Raw genomic sequence first — 21,027 nt, forward strand, 5'->3', positions numbered from 1 at the left:
GGGGATTGGAGGGTGATGGGCATGGGAGTGGATAGGTGAAACTAGTGGAGTTCACTTAAATCGGTGCGGACTAGAAGGGCCAATATGGGCTGTTTTTGTATTATGGTTACATTTCAATGACTCTGTGTGAAAAATGTACCCTTTTAATCCCCCTTTTATCTTAAGCCAGTGCCCCTCAGTCTTAGACACCCTGACCATGGGAACAGACACTGGCTTTCTAGTCTGCCTTTGCCCTCACATAGTTTTATTCCTATCTCTATCAGAGGGGTGGGCAAACTTTAAAAAAAACTCACATACTACCTAAGTATTCCCTATGCCATATGTGCTCTGAGATTAGTGAGGGATTACTATGTCAGTGGGAAGGTTGCTCTGAACCCAATTGTTCCTGAAACATTTTGCTTGAGAAAAATTGTCATTAGTCCATTTCCTTTGGAGTTATGAAACTGTAACACATAACCAGTCAATTAGATATGATTAAAACAGTTGTTTTCCCTTACTAATAACAGAGCACTTATAGCATAGGGACTCTTTCTTCTTTGGCTTGGCTTTGCGGACGAAGATTAATGGAGGGGTAATGTCCACGTCAGCTGAAGGCTCGTTTGTGGCTGACAAGTCCGATGCGGGACAGGCAGACACGGTTGCAGCGGTTGCAAGGGAAAATTGGTTGGTTAGGGTTGGATGTTGGGTTTTTCCTCCTTTGTCTTTTGTCAGTGAGGTGGGCTCTGCGGTCTTCTTCATAGGAGGTTGCTTCCCGCCGAACTGTGAGGCGCCAAGATGCACGGTTTGAGGCGATATCAGCCCACCGCCGGTGGTCAATGCGCCAGGCACCAAGAGATTTCTTTAGGCAGTCCTTGTACCTCTTCTTTGGTGCACCTCTATCTTGGTGGCCAGTGGAGAGCTCGCCATATAACACGATCTTGGGAAGGCGATGGTCCTCCATTCTGGAGACGTGACCTACCCAGTGCAGTTGGATCTTCAACTGCGTGGATTCGATGCTGTCGGCCTCTGCCATCTCGAGTACTTCGATGTTGGTGATGAAGTTGCTCCAATGAATGTTGAGGATGGAGTGGAGACAACGCTGGTGGAAGCGTTCTAGGAGCTGTAGGTGATGTCGGTAGAGGACCCATGATTCGGAGCCGAACTGGAGTGTGGGTATGACAACGGCTCTATATACGCTAATCTTTGTGAGGTTTTTCAGTTGGTTTTTTTTCCAGACTCTTTTGTGTAGTCTTCCAAAGGCGCTCTTTGCCTTGGCGAGTCTGTTGTCTATCTCGTTGTTGATACTTGCATCCGATGAAATGGTGCAGCCGAGATAGGTAAACTGGTTGACCGTTTTGAGTTTTGTGTGCCCGATGGAGATGTGGGGGGGCTGGTAGTCATGGTGGGGAGCTGGCTGATGGAGGACCTCAGTTTTCTTCAGGCTGACTTCCAGGCCAAACATTTTGGCAGTTTCCGCAAAGCAGGATAGGGAATACTTAAGGTGGAATGGGAGTTTTAAAAATAAAAGTTTCCCTCCTCCGCATCATATCACTTCTCAGCTCCTATGCACCAGGGAATACAATTTCATTTTAATTGTAGGCATGCAGCCATTTTGGCCCATGATTCTGTGCCACCCAATTTACACACAATTAACCTTCCACCCCCAGTACATTTTGAATGGTGCGGGGAAACCAGAGCTCCTGGGGAAAACCCATGCAGACAAGGGGAGAGCGTACAAACTCCTTACAGACAGCGCAATTGCGGATGTTGGTGCTGTAACAGCGTTGCGCTGGCTGTTCTGCTAACATTTCTCTTTATAATTTAAATTCCTTGAATCCAGGCATCATCCTAATGGATCTTTTCTGCATCACTTCATCCTTCCAATGGTGTGTTAACCAGAACTACACACGATACTCCAAGTGCATCCTAACCAAAATTTTGTATGACTATCACATGACTCCCAAATTTTGTTTTCACTGCTTCAATTGATGAAGGCAAGCATGCCATGTACCTTACTCACTGCTTTGTCTGCCCTTGTTCCTATTTTCAGGGAAGTATGTACTTGTCAAGTACCCCAGATCTCTTTGTACCTCTTTGTTCAACAAAGTTGTGTATGTCCTGCCCTGGCTTAACTTCTCAAAAGTCTTCATTTTTGCACTTTTCCTTGTTAAATTCTATTTGCTATTCCTTGCCCACTTTCTTAAGATATCCTGTTGTAACCTTAGGCAACCTCCTTCCCTGACCACTGGACCACCAATTTTGAAGCCACCTGCAAACTTACTAAATCATTCCACGCATATTTTCATCCAAATTGTGAATGTGGATCACAAACAACGAAGGATCCAGTGCCAATCCCTGCAGCATACCAGTATTCATAGGTTTCTAATCTGAAGAAATAATTCTCTATTATAACCCTCTGTTTTCTACCATCAACCAATTTTTTTTCCATTCCGCTAACTCCCCATGGATCCCATGCGTTGTAACTTTCCAGACTAGCTCTGTGTCACATCTTGTCAACCTTACCATGTCAATTTCCTCCATTTAGCTGACATGATCTCACTCCCATTTGGCCCAGACAGAACAGATAAGAGGTCACTTGCTCTTCACCTTTCATTACAATAGTCTGCACATCAGCGTATCATTCTTCAGCATTTCCACCATCTTTCTACCCCATCCTTTCCATTTCTGCTGTCCACAGGGATCACACTCTCCATAACTCTCTGGTCCACCAATCCCTTCGCTCCCCAGGCACTTTACCCTCCAACAATCACATTCTCATGCCTCAAACCTCTTGATCTCTACCTTGATTATATTCACCACTTTTAGCTAATGACATTTCTTCTCCCTTCTATTCAGATTGGCTGACCCTACATTTTGAGACTGTGACCCCTGTTCTAGACATCAAATTAAATGTCAACTCTTCTTCTACCCTATCAAGCCACATAGAATTCTGTATGTCAGTGAGATCAACTCTCCTTTTTCTAAACACAAAGAAAATATGCAACTGGTCAAGTTAATAGCGCATTCTCCACCTGACTGAACCTGATACAGAGAAGATGACCATCGCTATGGCAGCAGGTAGCAAAGTTTCGGCTTTGTTTCTGAAGAACCAAACAAGTGCAATGTCACTTAATATACATCCATTACATTCTGAGTTTTAGTTCAGGAATGACCAGACAATACCACAATATCCTTCAACTTACGGCAATCTTGCTCATCAGAATCATCCCCACAGTCGTTGTCACCATCGCAGACCCAAGAACGGCGGATGCACTTGCCATTGTCACAATGGAATTCCAAAGGGGAACAAGTTGGCAGCACTGAAAACAAGAAAAGCAAAAGTGAATGTTAGGTGCCAGAACTAAATGCTACAATGAAACCACCCAACACTTCAAAAATTCCAATTAGCCCACTCACACTTCTCTCCCTCTCCCCTCTTAAAAAAATACGCAGAGAAAAAGGTTCAATTAAAACAGTTAAAGGGCACCATGATGAGAACAGGGTGAAACTGTCCTTGAACCTTTTTCTCTGCAACATTGTTCTTGTGTGTTTTATTTTGTGGTGCCCGTGTTACTTAAACTATGGGTCGACTTCCTTGGATTGCACGCAAAAAAAAGCATTTCACTGGATACTGTTCGGGTCACATGGCAGTAACTAATTTAACAATTGCCTATGTGCACTACTTCTTCATATTTCCATCTTTAAAAAGATCATATGGAAGTCTAATACAGTTTATACAAATGGAGGGGAGTCTCTAAATATCTAGACACAGTCTCAATAAGCAGAGGAAATATTAATAAATTCTGTATTGAGTGTCTGTATTTTCCCTCTCTTTCTGGAATCACAAGAGAATTCAAATGCTACTTGTAATTTTAAATGTTTATGAACAATGGAAATTCTTCCAGTGCTGTTATAGATGGCACTACTTCACATGGTTCATCGTCACATGGGCTTGAGTTGCTCAGTCAAACCATGTACAGCTCATGCTAGATTTATCAGGTGGTGACTTATATTTCCACTGAAACTTTTTTTTTGTTGCATAAAGACGTGCAAATTTTCGGGCCTATGTCAGGAAGCGGGGTGGGGGGGGGGGAAGACCAGGTGGATTTCTCTTGCATCCAGCTGGAATGGCTTGATGGGTTATATGACTTTGTTTACTGTTGCAACCATTCAGTGATTCTATGAAATCTTTCACCAGACATCACAATTGGGCAGCCTTTGAGAATGCAATAGTTTTTGCCTTAAGGTTCATCAACATCCAGAATTCCTGCAACTGGCAACCTCAACCAACAGGCAAAAATATTGCAGTAAACAAATGAGCAAAATTATGGAAGTTTAGTGTTTTTTAAAAAAAAACAGGATTCTTCTGGATAGAAGTTTAAAATTAGTTCTCCATTCATGCACTCTCAAGCAACCAGAAAATTCACTTTTCTGGCATCTATCAATCCTTGTCATTGCTGGATAGCAGGAATCTTACTGTATTTATGATCAGACTCCCAGTGCAGTGCAGCAATTGATTTATTACAAGAAATACACAGACTTAGTATATGACTAATTTACTATCTGTGGTCATAAACAATTGAAAGAGATTCATCTGGCTTGTTAAAACGTATATCAAAATAAGTCCCATATGTCATAGTAGTTGTTTTTATTTGTTCTCATAAATAATCGTTCTTTCACTTGCTAAAACATTGCATTTCTCCTGCATTACTTATACATTATATCATGAAACTTCATGCTTCCAGTTAAACAGCAAATGCAATGAAAACTTGATATGTGCACAGGAAGTAACTCTGTGGGTTAGTGAATACCTCATTGAGTTAATTCAAATGTTTCATTCAGGAAATTGGGATGCATGATGAAGGAATCCAGGGTTCAATGGAACGCCACACAATTTCCATAGTAACTGGAGCACTGAGCCCAAAGGGTATTAGTCCACTTCAATCAGTTCAATCAATCATGAATAGCCCATGGCAGATAAAGACAACATTAAAAAAGCTAGTTTTGTCTGAACTTTGAGAGATCATAAAACCCATTTGGAGCTCATGGCAATTAAGATCAACACGATTTTATTAGCTTGATGGCTTTGTGACTTCCGCATTTTGACCTTTCTTTACTGATTACATTTGTAAAAAGAGAATGAAACAACCTTTTATTACAAGTGATATCCACATGGACTTTACCTGTAGTTCTTGTTGAATAGATGGTAAAAAAAAATTCTAGGTAATGTGCATCAAAAGCATCGTTTTCATGGGAGTAGAAAATGTAAAGGATTTATGTTGATTATTTTTTTTTAATTTTAACTTTAAAGATATAACATGGTAGAAGCCATTCCAGCCTTTGAAACCCACGCTGCCCAATTACACCCAATAACCTGCCAAACCCTTATAATTTGGAGGATGGGAGGAAACCGGAGCACCAAGAGAAAACCCACGCAGGTCACAGGGAGAACATACAGACAACAGCAAATTCAAACCCAGGTAACCACTGACTGTGCTGCTGGACACCCAATAAAAATATGCAAAATTAACAAACTACATAGATAACATTAGGAATGTCCTTCATAACAGCTTCCGCACAAAGGGTTTGCTTGTGGCAAACAGGATGCAGGTGTGCTCTCCACAGTGATCAGAGCATTTGTGCTTTAATAACGTTCATCATATGACTGGAAGCAGATTTAATCACATCAACTTAACAAGATGACATGCCTCACCGAGCTTTCGCTCTGGTTAGCTGGTCAAAAGTCATGTTTTTAAAACAGAAAATGTGATAAGGATACTTGTGCTTGTTCTTGACCTCTGAGAAAGTAATTTTACATTCGGTCTAATCTGCTAAATGCCCCCTTTCCCAAATCCACTCCCCCCCCACCCCCCCACCTCCAAGTGTTCTCCAGATTTACCTGCGGCATTATGGCATTGGTGCCAGAAAATACTGAGGCATTAATAAAAGTATGCACAGCCTCTCTGAGGGAATGAGGTATAATTGACAAAAGCATTATATTTTAATCACTGTTGTAGATTGTTTCTTATTATTTTTGAATTTTCTTCGACGTGACATTTCATTAAATGATATATTAATTTTCTTGAATGCTCTCCATATCAGAAGTACTGTATTTGTAAATAGTAAGTATTCAAGAGCATTTTTTTTTTGCACCTTGAACATCAATTACCAACTGTACCCAAAATCCATGATTTAAATTGCTCAACACACAAAGAACTGCAGTAATAATTCTCTACAAGTATCCTCTAATTGCCAATGTGAATAAGGAATGGTCCAAGTTTCACTGTGATGATAAAATATTTAATGCTGCATAGGTTGCATCATATACACAATGTGTGGCATAATAGTCTAAAGCAGGGGTGTCAAATTCAAATTCACAGAGGGCCAAAATTAAAAGCTTGGACTAAGTCGAGGGCCAAACTAAATATTTATTGAAAATTTTCAACAACATCTGCATGTTTTCTCTTCTTTCAACATATGTAATGTTAAACTTTTTCTTATTAAAATAAATGTTTAATAATAGTTTTGGATAAACTCTTTCCAGAAGCATTAACAAATGAGAAATAAAATATTCAATAAATAATATTTCTCTAAAGAGGATTTGTCAAATGTTGCTAGTGTGCTGTCGAATAGTAAAATCTGAGGGCTATTGAGAATGTGGGAGAATAGCATGATTCCTGAAACAATCAAATGGGTGACTGATTGTGGGCATGAACTCTAGCAGGGTTATTTGCCATGCCCTTTTTTAATTGGTGCAGATATCCTTTGATTTACACACTTTTCAAGTTTTATGCCTAATGAGCTTGTATCCAGCTGCAGGACCATTTTTAACCAGGAATATATTTATCACTGTGACATGAAACTATTGGAAGATCGTTTTATCCTGAGATTAAAGTTCATAATACTTACTCAGGCCTGTGTGAGGGAGGGCGGGGTTCGCGGGCGATCGGGTTGGACAACGACAGTGCGGGGGCATCGGCTCTCGCTGCAGGGCGGCATCTCGGCGGATCAGCGGCCCCGTCACGGTGAGTCGCGGGTCGGCCTGCGGCAGGGAGGGGGAGTGGGCAACGGTCCTGGCGAGGTCAGGCCCCCCCTGAGTTTCTGCCGGACCCCCCTTGACCTGCTGAGTTTCTCCCGGACCACCCTTGACCTGCTGAGTTTCTCCCGGATCCCCCTTTGACCTGCTGAGTTTCTCCCGGACCCCCCTTGACGTGCTGAGTTTCTCCCGGACCTCCCTTGACCTGCTGAGTTTCTTCCAGACCCCCTCCCCTTGACCTTCTGAGTTTCTCCCGGACCCCTCCCCCTTTGACCTGCTGAGTTTCTCCCGGATCCCCCTTTGACCTGCTGAGTTTCTTCCGGATCCCCCTTTGACTGCTGAGTTTCTCCCGGACCCCCCTTGACCTGCTGAGTTTCTCCCAGACCTCCCTTGACCTGCTGAGTTTCTCCCGAACCCCCTTTTCTTTCCGTGCCGGTGTCCCAGGACCTTTCCAGGGCAGTCTCCGTGCTCAGGACCACGCTGGGATCCCGGTCAGCGGTGGAGAAGCAGGTGAGCGCGGCTAATCCCGATCCAGCCCACGCCACTCCCGAGATTGGCGGGGGGTTCCACCCTACCTGCCCGACCAGCCTCGCTCTCCACGTGTACTCCGGGCACCCGCCGCTGGTCCGGTGGGAAGGCGCAGGGCGGCCGGCGCCCCCATCGCCCGGCAGGGAGCCCCAATGTTCCCTCTGGCGTCCCAACTCCATCTGCAGCTCCAAGAAACGCTGTGCCACTGGGATTTCGGGCGCTGGGAAGCGGCCAGGCCGCGCTGCGGTGGGGGGGGTGGGCGGGGGTACACGACAGCGTGTTTATAAAACGACCCACCACTACTTTTCAAGGACCAGGATTTTTCTCTCTCTCTCTCACCCTGGGACACAGCGGTTACTGTGCATGCACTATACTGGCGCGGCGGCCAGCGGGCCACCTCTAATACATTTTTGATATGATCTTGCGGGCCAAATATAATTATATAGTGGGCCAGAGTTTGACATGTGTGGTCTAAAGGGTGATCCTCCGTCAAAGCACTAGGGTGAGAAAGAAACAGTCTCATCAAATTTTCCAGGTGCTGTAAAACACACTGGGAAAGGTCTTTACTGTGTTTCACTCTGCAAGAAGAAAACTGGTCACTGAATTTCTCATTTCATATTACACACATAAACACACTTTATATAGATATATATAAATAAATATAAATGTGTGGGTGTGGATGGAATATTAGGATTTGTAACTTACTGCATGGTCGTAATTAACTGTCTTTTTGTGCAACAGAGATTTTAAACAGCCTGGTTCATTGACAAACCAATCTAGTAAACCATCTGAAAATGTAATTCACATACTTGCCCTCTTAAATATCACTGCAAATTTAATTTGGCCAATCTATATAGTTCAATAGGCCTCATGATCACTATTTCATTAACCTCTAATTTCCAGATGCCACAAAGACACCCTTCTGTGATTTCTGTTCCCTTTGGTTCCTTTAGCTCCAGCCAAACAAATTCAACATCTTAATTTCCTGCACACTTTTATTCAGTGTTTATTCCATCCTTTACTATCATTGCTCCCCCTTTTAAACCATTTCCCTTTCACTTCTGGTTTTGCATTTAAATTGGTTCTTGCATCCACACATCATTAGGTTAAAATGTTACCCACACCATAAATAACTCAATTTGACAAGATTGTAATCCCAGAAAATGGTAAATGAAAGCTGCAATAAAGCATCACTTCCATTTTCCTTTAATGCATTAGGACGTTTTTTTTTCTGGATAGAAGGAACCCTGTCCTGATGGTATAAGAATAAGTCCATAAGTAGGATCAGTAAACCTTTCAGCTCTGCCATTCAGAAGATTTCAGATTTATTGTCAGAGAAAATACATGACATCACATACAACCCTGAGATTCTTTTCTTCTGTGGGAAAAGCAGAATTACCACTTATTGATAGTGCAAAAAAAAACTATACACAACGCATACATGTAAACAAATAAAGAAATGTTAACAGATAACAAATGTAAACAAACTGACTGCAATACAGGGAGAATTTTGAAAAAAAACTATAAAGTGCACAAGTAAAGAATCCTTAAATGAGTCCCTGATTGAGTTTGTTTTTGATGAGTCTGATGGTGGAGGGGTAGCACCTGTTCCTGAACCTGGTGGTGAGAGTCTTGTGGCACCAATACCTTTTTCCTGATGGCAGCAGCGAGAACAGAGCATGTGCTGGGTGGTGTCAACCTTTGATAAATTGCTGCTGCTCTCCGATGGCAGCGTCCCCTGCAGATGTTCTCTATAGTGGGGAGGGTCGTTCCTCTGATGACCTGGGCTGTGTCCATTATCTTCTGAAGGGCTTTACACTCAGGGGTATTGGTGTCCCATGATGCAGCTGGTCAGCACACTTTCCACCACATATTTGTAGAAATTTGCCAGAGTTTCTGGTGTTATACCAAACATCTGCAAACTCCTGCTGAAGTAGAGGTGCTTTCTTCATTAACACCATTGACGTGCAGGGTCCAGGAAAGATCCCAAGAACTTAAATTTGCTCACCCTCTCCTTCTCTGATCCCCCAGTGATCACTGGATTGTACACCTCTGGCTTTCCTTTCCTGAAGTCAACAATCAGCTCCTTAGTTTTTGTGCCATTGAGTTCAAAATTGTTTTTAGTGCACCATTCAGCTAAGTTTTTAATCTCCCTCCTGTATGCTGACTCATTACAGTCTTTATACAACCCACTACCGAGGTGTCATGGGCAAATTTGTAGATGGTGTTATTGTCGTACTGAGCCACACAGTCATAGGTGTAAAGTGAGTAGAGCAGAGGGGTAAAAATGCAGTCCTGTGGTGCTCCGGACCTGATGGAGATTTTGGAGGAGCTGTTCTTACCAACCATGGTAAGGATCATGGCAGATTAGAATTTCCTTAATTTTACTCTCTTACCCTTTCTCCTTAACTCTTGATACCTCTTCTACATATAAATCTATCCATCACAGCCATAAATACAGACACAGATAATTCCTGTACTGAGTTCTTCACAAACAATGATGGTACAGATGTTTAATTTTCTGACTATGAAGACTGATGCAACCATCCATTCTGTTCAGGAAATTTGGTAAGTGATTTACACCTGACGTGCAGTATATAACTCGAGAGGCTGAGAGTGAGTCACTGATCTACTGGCTTTTATTGACAATGGACAAGGACCTCATCCTGTGCCGTGACCCAGGCTTTCTTGGGAATGGTAAAGGTGCTGAAGGCTTTATACAAGGTATTGAAAAAAGGGAGGGGCCACAGATACAGTCACAAAGCAGGGCAGAGCTGCGTAATCAGCAATATAGCAGTTCATTACTAACTACACTTTTAACTAAACAAAGCCAAATTCAGCACAAACTGGCATTACTTAACAAGATCACTATGAGATGAGGCAGATAGGTGCACCACGTGACCACCTTGCAGTTACAACGTAGTCCATACCAGTAAGCCTGGTTAAACAGTGACTATGAAGCTGAAAGTGTTTTCATGTCACCCAAGAAGGTATTCTCACCCTCAGATACTTTGCAATTGCCATAGAATTTTATATCACAGAGAGGCAAATCAGCCCACAGAGCTATTACTAATTCTTTTTAAAAAAACAGCCAAATGTAATCCCTCAACCTCATCAGGCTTTGCCACCAACTATTCCCAGGTTCCTTGTCGTCATGTGCCTATCCATTTCTTTCTTAAACATGTTCATGGTTATGTCCACTTTCAGGTCAGGCACTGTAATTCTGACAATTGATTATCAATAATAATTCTCATCTTCCTTTAGAATAATGTGTTAAGCAATTTAATTCTATTTTCATTGACACACACTTTAGTATAATCTTTCCTAATTTACTCTACAAAATCTCTCATCACCACAGAAATGGCCATGTGGCTGAATCTTAAGCCTTCCTGTACAAAGGGGCATGTTCTAAATAGTGCTTGATGAATACCAAAAGTGGGAAATGATTTCTTCCCCTGGCTATAACATTTCTGAACTCGAAGAGCACACACTAATCTTGCAATGTTTATGTTTCGTATCAATCACTAAATCCATCCATCTGATGAAATTTCTTCCTGTTAACTGTTACAGTAAATCATCTCCTGTCATTCAGGTATTTAATTTTATTTTTTATTCGAGCGTTTAATGGCCGATTTCACAAAGCTAAGTTGCTTTGGTGTGGGTTAAAGCCCCATTTATCCTACACAATTATCGGATTAACATCATTCACTACTTCCTACAAGTAGATCTCATTTTCAAGAGGTAAACAAGGGCACTACAGATACTGGGGAACTAGTAAAATGCATGACAATGCTGGAGGAACTCAGGAGGTCACACAGCAGATTTTCATTAGTTCCCTAGTGTCTGCAAAAGTGTTTTCAAAACCTAAACACTGAAAGTCTGAATAGTTCACACAGATTCAGAAAACTTTCAAAGTAATATAAGCACCATGGTTAATTTGTATGTTTAATTTTATAGTGTGTGATGCAAATGTTTAAAGAAGAATTAGTGCTTTAAAACATGCAACTTCTTTCAGTGCATGTATATTTTTAAATGTTTATATAACTGACACACAGTTGCTACAGTTTTGACCTGTCAATATGGTCAGTTGCTTCCACAAGGGTTTGAAATCCCCATCCTATTTACAGAGTGTGTTAGAATTGGTGTTGATACAGGAGTTAGTTAGATTTGATTAAGCATTTGGATGTTGTTTAAATGAATAGTGACAAAGGCACAGTGTAAAACAGTAGATATTTGAATAAAAGTTGCCATATGAGTTGACAGGAAGGGTACAAGCCGTTTGGCACACTTGCTTTCATGGATCAGAATATTAAGAGCGGGATTTGAGACGTCAAGTTACAACTGTACTTGGAATATTGTGCATAGGCCCAGTAACCCAACTGCAGGAAAGATCTTATTAAGCTGTAAAGAGTGCGGAGAAGATTCACAAGAGAGCTACTGGGACTGGTGGGGTTGATGAGAAGCTGGATAAGTTGGGACTTTTCTCCCTGGTGCAGAGGAAACTGTGGTGGAAAATTATAGCAGCATATAAAATGATACGGATCATGGATAAAGGGAATAGTACCTGTGCCTTTATCTTTGCTACATAAAGAATGCTGCATGACTTGCTGTGCATTTCTCCAGCATTTTTATGTAAACTACAATCATAACACCTGCAGACTTTCTTGTTTAACTGAATATAATAAAACCCTGTTATCCGGAATTCAAGCAACTGCCACCCTCAAGTAACTGCCCAAAATACACGCGGAAAATAAATAGGTAAAAAACACACAAGTTTAAAATTGGTGCATCTTGCCAATAGTTCACCAACCATGCAATGCGCAATCTCACAATAACCGGAAAATTCATTTATCCAGCATCCACCAATCCACGTAGGTGCCGGATATGAGGGGTTTCCTGTAGTTGGAGTTGAGTTCCCAAGACAGAGTAGTCTAGAACAAGAAAGCGTAGATTTAAGGTAAGATTTAAGAGAGACCTGAGGAACATCCTTTTCACACAAATGAACAAGATGGCAGAGGCAGTACTAGAGCTGGGTACAAGTACAATGTTTAAAAGGCATTTAGCCAAGTACAGGAATAGGGTGAGAGGGAAACAGGCTAAATGCAGGCAAATGGGATTATCTTATGTGGACACTTGTTTGGCTCAAACAAGTTGATCCGAAAGGCTTGTTTTCATGCTGCAAAATTCTTCACTCTATTTCCAGTGGAATTTGATGCTTCAATAACAACATATGATTGCCCATGAATACGTTTGCCTCTCACTGCAAATTTATCTCTGCTAAACTTGTGCCTACTATTTTCTTTTTGGTCTGAGTTATTACCTTTTTTTTTTAATCCTGAACATCTCTGTATAACATTCTCTAAGGATTTGGTTGTCTCTGTGAAATACAATGTCAAAACTAATCCATCTGAGGGAATAGAGAGGGGTGGAAAGTGATCACTGTGGTGCAACCACTGCCCAGTCAAAAAAGGTGACCAAGCCTCAGGAGAGTAGTAATGTGGACAAATGATTTATGCAGCAAAATCACCCCTCCCTGATATTTGCCAAGTATAAACTCAAGGGGATAAGAGGAGTAAAATTGTTTCTAACATATATTTTGAAGAGTGAAATTTTCAGTCACAACCCAAAGAAAACTAATTCATCAAAAGAGTACGCGGGCTTCTCAGATTATAGATGACCTGACTTCTGGAAATACTACTATACAAAAACCCCTGGTATCTGGAATTCAAGCAACCAGCAAAAAAAAAAATAGATAAATAAATTTGAAAATGAACATAAATGAGAATAAATTAAGAGGTAAAAATACACTACTCAAAAATTCTAAAAATAAATTTCTCTGAAATAACACATTAATCTTTGGTGGAGATGGGAACAAATCTTCAGCCAGAGGAGTGCCTTGGTTGTGCTTTGCTCATAGCAGCTGTTTTAATAAAGTTGTGTGAAACAGCAATGGTGCCGCGCAGGGTGGTTGATACTGTTCGCTGTTGGGGTGAATGTCTTAAAGTGTCTCCTTTTCCCTGTTTAATAAGAGTCACCCCAGTCAGAGAGTTTATCAGTAAATTTGGGGTAGAGCATTTATTATCTGTAATGTTACTCTTGTCTTTTGGGTAGATTCTGCTGATATAGCGGCAGTTGAATCTCTTCACTGAAAATAAAATAAAATTCTTTAAGGTTTATACATTCATGCAAGTGAAGTTTCAATGTAAGTATAGAATTTTTAACTTTTAAAATGTTTATTTTTAATGCGTGCATTAGTTAGGCATTGGGAGAGTCAGTCTCAAGTAACCCGAAAATACACTTATCCAAAGTCTACCAATTCCCCCACAGAGGTGCTGGACACCAGGAGTTTCACTGTATGAAAATTCTTACATACATTTTCAAGGTTTTTTTTTAAGGTCAGCAATAATAATAAAATGTTTCATGGTGCTTATTATTGATGAGATAGACTGGGCAGGGTGACTATTTCATGAAACAAAAAGGTTATTTAGAAGCATATGCAATGTAATGCAACACGGTCAGCATCAGAAAACAGATGCTCCTGAGTAATGGAGAAATTGGCTTAAAGGCAATTCTCTTCCCATAACCCAGGGAATATCTATCCTGGACACTAAAACAATTTGGTTCAAGGACCACGATTGTGTTCCATTCAAGTAACATAATTGTTTCAATGTCAAATAAAAACATATGCAGTCATGTGCTCTGCCCTAATGTCTGTTCGGGCAATGTCCAACCACATATACATTCGTGGTCCAATAAGGTTATAATAGATTATCCATTGCATATTTCTGGTGTGCAGTCAGAGAATGAAATGTAACGGGTGTAACCGGATCATTGCTTTGCTTCAATTGAAACATTTCACTGGAGAACAGGACGTAGCGGATGTAACTGGATAATATGGTGTTTGCACAACGTCCAAATTGCATAACATCCTATTTCATTCAAGTGCAATCTAAAGTGATGGAATTGGAATGGAATTGGATAAAATTTACATTTTGAGTCAACTTTCCATACATTTCAAGGACAGGACCATCAGGAAAAGAAAAGGAACAGATCGGAGTTACTGGGCAAAAAAAAAAAAAATCAAAGGTTATCTTGGAAAGAAAAAAAGGACCTTTTGTTCAAATGCACCTGTCTCCAAGAGTGTTATCTCATTTCAATGATGCACCAGTCTCCAAGAGCATTATCTCATTTCAACGATGCACCAGTCTCCAAGAAGGTTATCTCATTTTTTTACTGCCGCTCATTATAACTGCTGCAGCTTTAAGAAATGATGATAAGCTTCGAATTTGTATTGATTCTCTTGATCTCAGATAAAAGTCTTGGCCTCGCTTTTGTTATGGTTGTGAAGGAAGCTGCAAAGCCTGCTCACATAGTTTGGGCTTGTAGGGCACGGGGCTGAGTAGTGTGTTTAGGCAGCTTGTTGCCACCCACGTTTCTCCAACCCATTACTATTCTGCAAGATGACTCTCTTGTCTTTTGTGTTTGTTGATTTTGTGGTTTGTATATTCTTTTATTAATTGGATCAATATTCCATTGTGCTTAAAATGTGCTATATAAATAAATATTCAAATTCAAATTAGGAAACAAACATCAAGTGCTGCTGGAAGATCATCAACTTGGCAAAAGACATATTTTGATCCGCCTGAAAATTATGGGTCTTCCAGGGCAATGCATTGCTTGTCAGGGGATACTCTTGACTGGCACATTCCAGGCTGCATGAATACATTCTAAAGGATGCACGCAAGCTTGATGTAACTAACCAGTGAAAAGGCTTTGTTGGGGATTGCCACTAGACATTGAGGTGCTAAGCCTTGTGTAGAAACCTTTCAAGCACTTGAAGTTTGTACTGTCCCAGTAGGCTATTAGGGTGGTAATGGTACTCTGTATGAATGAAGCTGGTGACCTTGTGATATTGACCCTCTGAGGCCAATGTCAGAACATCCTTCAAGAGGGTGAACCCTTGCAAAGACATCAGGCCCTGATAGCATACCTGGTAGGGTACTGAAAATTTGTGCCAAGCAACTAGAGCAGCTGGAGTGCTCACGAACATCTTCAATTCCTCATTGCTGCAATCAGAGGAGGTCCCCACCTGCTACAAAGGGGCTTCCTTCATACTGGTGCCCAAGAAGAGTTGAGTGAGTTGCTTCAAGTAGCTTCGACGCCAAGTAGCACTCACATCTACTGTGTTGAAATGCTTTGAGATGCTATTCATGTCCAGAATTAAAATGTACCTGAGAAAAGACCTGGACCCACTGCAGTTTGCCTACTGCCACAATCACTTCATAGCAGATGCAATCTCACTGGCTCTCCCCTCAGGACTGGATCACCTAAACAACTGCAACATGCACATAAGGCAGCTTTCACCAATTATAACTCAGCTTTCAACCCCTCAGTTCTAGTCAGCTTCAAAACCTGGACCTCTGCACCTCCCTCTGCAACCGAATCCTGGACTTCCATCAGCTGAAAACCAGTCAGTGTGAATCGGTAACAATGTCTCCTCCTCACTGACAATCAGCACAGGTACATCTCAAGGCATAGCCACTGCTCTGCTCTACTCTCTCTATGTCCATGATGGTGTGGCTAAGCACAATTCAACTGCCATCTACAAATTTGATGATGACACCACAGTCATCAGCAGAATTACAGGTGTAATGGGGAAGCGTACAGGAGTGAGATAGATCTCACAAAACTAAGGAATTGATTGTGAACTTCAGGAAGGGAAAACAGGAGAACACAAAGCAGTCCTCAGCAGTGGAAAGGGTAAAGGACATCAAATTTCTAGATGTCAAGATCTCTGAAGATCTATCCTGGGGCCTCCCATGTCAATACAATCATGAAGAAGGCTCGCCAGTGGCTATACTTCATGATGAGTTTGAGGAGATTTGGCATGTCATCAAGGATGCTTGAAAATTTCTACAGGTGTACTGTGGAGAGCATTCTGACTGGTTGCATCACTGGTATGGATGTGCCAATGCACAGGAGAGTCGTGAACTCAGCCAGTGCCATCATGGGCATTGGGCTTCGCTCCATTCAGGGCATCTACTAAAGCCAGTGTCTTGAGCCCTTACCCTCTTCTCACTGGTACCATCAAGAAGGTGGTTCAGGAACCAGAAGACGAATACCCAATGGTACAAAAACAGCTTCTTCCCCTCTACTATCAGATTTCTTAATTGGCACTGCACCATAGACACTCTCTTTTTGCATTAATATATTTATTTATTAAAATCTAATTTATATCGATTTTTACACCTGTGATGCTGCCACTAAACAACAATTTCATGGCATGTTCAAGGCAATAAATTCTGATTCTGTACACAGAATGTTCCAACACCACAAATATAGCAAATGAATAACATCAAGATGCTAGAAATGGAAAGAAATCCATACACTGATCTTTGTATTTCTATTTATTTTTAAGGATAATGCTTATTTTTAAAATAAACAGGACATGTGCAAGGAAGAATGGGTGAGAACTTAGTCCACATTAGAACACAAGCCAACCCTGCAATTACCCAGTATATAAGAATACATTCTGCAGCCACACACACAGGTTTTGCTTAAAATGTGAAGGATGCATCTGTACTCCTCCAAAAGCCAAAAAAATTAGTCTTGTAATTAGTCCTGGAGAAAAGAATTTCTGTTGAAAGTAACCATGTCAATTTCCAAAAGCACATGCTGGTATCAAACTCCTTCCAATATTGTTCATTTGTTAATGCCTTCCAAATCAGAGAGATCCTCTAGCTATTGCTCCTCAGTGTTGATCATTTGTGAAGGGTGTGGGCCATTTTCTACAATCTTTCTACAGTAGGTATCTCATGAATGTGATGCTTTTTTGATGCCTTTTTTTCCCATTTCAGCTTAAATTCCCAGTGTGCTCAATGAAATGGAACACGTCCACTGTCTATGGAAATGGAACAGAATTGTAGCCTTGTTTCGATCATACAGCATTGAAGATTTGTGCCTAGGAGGCATAGTCTCCTTGGAAAATACAAATAGGATAAATACCCAATTGTTCTTTGAAAGAGTTGACAAAAGTGAAACAAGTGGCTTTCAAAAAGAAAATATAATAATGAAGTAAGGATATGGTGAGTTTTGCTCAGTGGGACTCCAGGATTGTAAGAGCAAAGCGCTGAAAACCAGTTTATCATGCTGGGCAGGTGACAGTCCACCATCCAAATTAAAGTAGATTTTGAGAGAATTGAGATCCAGCATCTGTACATCTCCAAGCTGAATGTGGGGATTTGAGACATCTGAGTTTATAAATTATTCAGAAATTCTACAACAAAGGCAGCAAAATCCCAATGGAGGCCCAAAAGGCTTTCTGCTATTCTTCCAACAATACAACTCCTTTAAGGGGGATATAACTTGCTGTTATTGTGTCAAAGGTGCACACTTCAGTGCCATAACAGAGGAAATGAGGAGGAAGTGTGGAGTGCTGACCTCTGTGCTGGAAATTATATTGGACACAAGAACTAAAGTTTAATGGCATGTTGAGACTGAACACTCTTCACAGTGAAAGAATTATGCATTCATCTGGGAACACTTTGAAGTACAGAAGGTCGATATTTTTGCCCTGATGAATACAATAGATTGAATGGGTAATTCTTAAAGTATTCTGAATAAATTAATTGTTCCCCAGTACATAGTTTTTAACTATAATTATTGATGTAATAGTCATTAGTCACAGCTAATATTGAAAAGGTTTCATTGTTTTTCTCATATCCTAAGAACATAACCCGTTCCTTTCTACAATCTGATTCCTAAAAGTATACAAAAAGAAACAATAAGCCCTGATAATTTAGGAGTAGAATTTGGCCATTTGAACCAATAGTGCAATCTTTGGCATTTTTGTTGATTCTTGTTAGATATACACACAGCAAAAAAAAAAGTGATATGGTATTGTTTTGCTTAATATTACAACAGAAAAAAGAATCGCTGCAAATAGATAAAAACAGAGTGGCTTCTCGCTGATTGATTATGTCTGACAAAAGTACTTGGGTTTTATTGTTCAAATGAAAGAAGCCACAAAATTCAATAGACTGTAAATGATGGAACCTGGAACAACTGAATTCTCTTGAATCTTGTGGCTACTTTTGGACAGCATTAGAGAGTAGGAAAGGAATTGTTGACAATTCGGGTGTTTCACCCCGCTCCTTCCCCCCACCCCATGTTAAGAGCTGCTCTTATTGTTTTAATTTGTATGGTATTGTTAAATTACTTATTCAAAACACAGTTGGAGTAGGGGGCGGCATAGTAGACGTAGTGGTTAGCGCAACGCCTTTACAGCGCCAGCGATCAGGAGCGGGGTTTGAATCCCCCGCTGTCTGTAAGTAGTTTGTACATTCTCCCCATGTCTGAGAGGAAACATTTGAGGGTACTGGATGCAGAATTAGAAGCAAGAACCCAAGTCCCCAAATAAACAATAAACAGAGAGCATGGATTTAAAAGGGAGTTAACATGTTGGGGGTTGGGGATGGAATCACTGGAGGGGCGGAGGAGACTAATGTTTACCCCCAAATGGGTGGAAAGGTCAAGCGCTCTCTCTCACTATCTTTATAAGATGATTGGATGGGGAGTTTCAGGGCCCTGACCTGCGTGGCACTTGGCCTCGTGACAGGATGGGACTAGGTGTGTTATTCTCTTTCAAGTGGCACAGTCACAATGGGTTGAATGGCTCTATAATCCTAAATATAGGATGTCTTCATTGGTTTAGATGCAACTGGTAATTTGTGGCCAATACGTCCTGGAATTTCTGAAATCAGTTGTCAAGGCACTAAGTTTCAGATTTATCTTTCAATACGAAGGGAGTCTTCAGAATCACAGTGCTATTATATTTGCGGCTGGCTTTTCATGTCTTGTTCCTTAATAACCTGTCTCGGTGAAACTGCCTGAGGAGTTTCACCAAAACATAAATCAGCACCTAAGATTAAAAAAAAAACAAAGTGAATACCAAGATAATTAATAATTCAATTGACCAACTTGCTGCATCCATGTTATGAAAGCAGCAAAGGAAGTAAAGCAAAATAAATGCGTGGGGGCGGGGGGGTTGCAGGGAAGGGTTGATAAAATGCCAGACTGAACAGGCACTTGAAACAGTTCCAAGGATTTTCCTATTCCTCTTTTGATCTGGTCAAGGCTACATCACTCGGCAATTCCTCAGGTATCGTGCAGTGGTTAGGTAAACAAGAAGTCTGCAGATGGTGGAAAACTGGAGCAACACACAAAGTACTGCAGGCAGGAACTCAGCATGTCTATTTCATTTGTGGAAGGAAACAAGACAGTTGATGCTTCAGGCTCAAAACCTTCATCAGGAACAGCATAAATGGCAGACACCTAAACAAAATTGGTGGGGGATAATGAAAGGGTGTGGAAGGGAGGGGGCTACCAGCTGAGAGAAGTTGATATTGATGCTTTCTGGTCAGAACAGACAAGATGGAATACAAGGTGCTGTTGGTCCATTTCACCTGAGGCCATGGATTGACATGTGGAAGTCAGCCCACACCTTTCTCATCAGAGAGCAGAAGAGAACACAGAGCAAAATACTTCTTCAAAGCATACAGATCTTTATTTCAGCAATAGTCAATTCATATACAGGAACTGAGGATGACTAGTCAGGAGATGTCAAAAGCAGACACCTTTCTCAAGTCTCAGTTCTCACTTCGAAAATACAGAGGTGCGTCTCTATATTTATACGATTTCCAATGAGTAAGGTGGAAAATGACCCTTACTCTTAATACATCATTCTACACAAAAAAAAATAATTTCCCAGCCCTGCCGCCTGTCTTTTTGGCATTCATTGAAATGGGGTTGCAATTTAGAAACAGAGAGGTTTTATTGCAATTGGACAAAGCATTGGTGAAGCTTCCACTGGAATACCATAAATAGTTTTGATCCACTTACCAAAAAAAAGAGATATAGCAACATTGGAGGCAGTAAGAAAGGAGATTCACCAGGCTTAATCCAGGGGGAAAAAAATAAATAGTTTAGGCTTGTATTCCATGGATTTTTTTTTTTTTTTTTTTTTAAAAAGGAGGGGTAACCTTATTCAAACATACAAGATGTGAGGGAGGCATCACAGGGTGGATGTTGGGATGTTTTCATGAGTAGGAGAGTCTCAAACAGAGAGAAATAACTACAAGAGGCCCAGTCATGCAAAACTGAGGAACACATACATTTCTTCTTGTAGAATGCAGTGAATCTCAGGCATTTTCCGTCCTGGTGGGTGGTGCAAGTTAGATCACTAGAAATATTTAGCTTGGACATGGACAGATTGAGGAGTGGGATGGGGAAAGGACACAAAGGAGGAATTGAGACCAGCAGCTGTCACCCAAGATTATATTAAATGTTGGGGCAGAGTCTTGAAGGCCTACTCCTGCCCCTATTTTCTTGTGTTCTTGCATTCATCATCGTCTTTCTGGGCTTTTTTTTTCAATTTGGAAAGAAAACAAGTGATCCTTCCTTTCAGAATAATGCTGTCTCGCCCA

At 41.0% G+C, this 21,027-nt stretch overlaps 1 protein-coding gene across 6 annotated transcripts in view; it reads right to left on the bottom strand.

Annotated features, from left to right (window-relative positions):
* Window positions 1-21,027, bottom strand: part of lrp4 (low density lipoprotein receptor-related protein 4) — a 426,474-nt gene that overhangs the window by 158,459 nt on the left and 246,988 nt on the right. For all 6 annotated transcript variants that reach the window (XM_069905480.1, XM_069905469.1, XM_069905494.1 and 3 more), the window contains exon 3: window positions 3,183-3,299. In XM_069905480.1, coding sequence (XP_069761581.1) covers window positions 3,183-3,299 — 117 coding nt within the window. The remainder of the gene's footprint in view (window positions 1-3,182; window positions 3,300-21,027) is intronic.

This window comes from Narcine bancroftii, chromosome 1 (genome assembly GCF_036971445.1).
Source record: "Narcine bancroftii isolate sNarBan1 chromosome 1, sNarBan1.hap1, whole genome shotgun sequence".
Lineage (NCBI taxonomy): Eukaryota > Metazoa > Chordata > Chondrichthyes > Torpediniformes > Narcinidae > Narcine > Narcine bancroftii.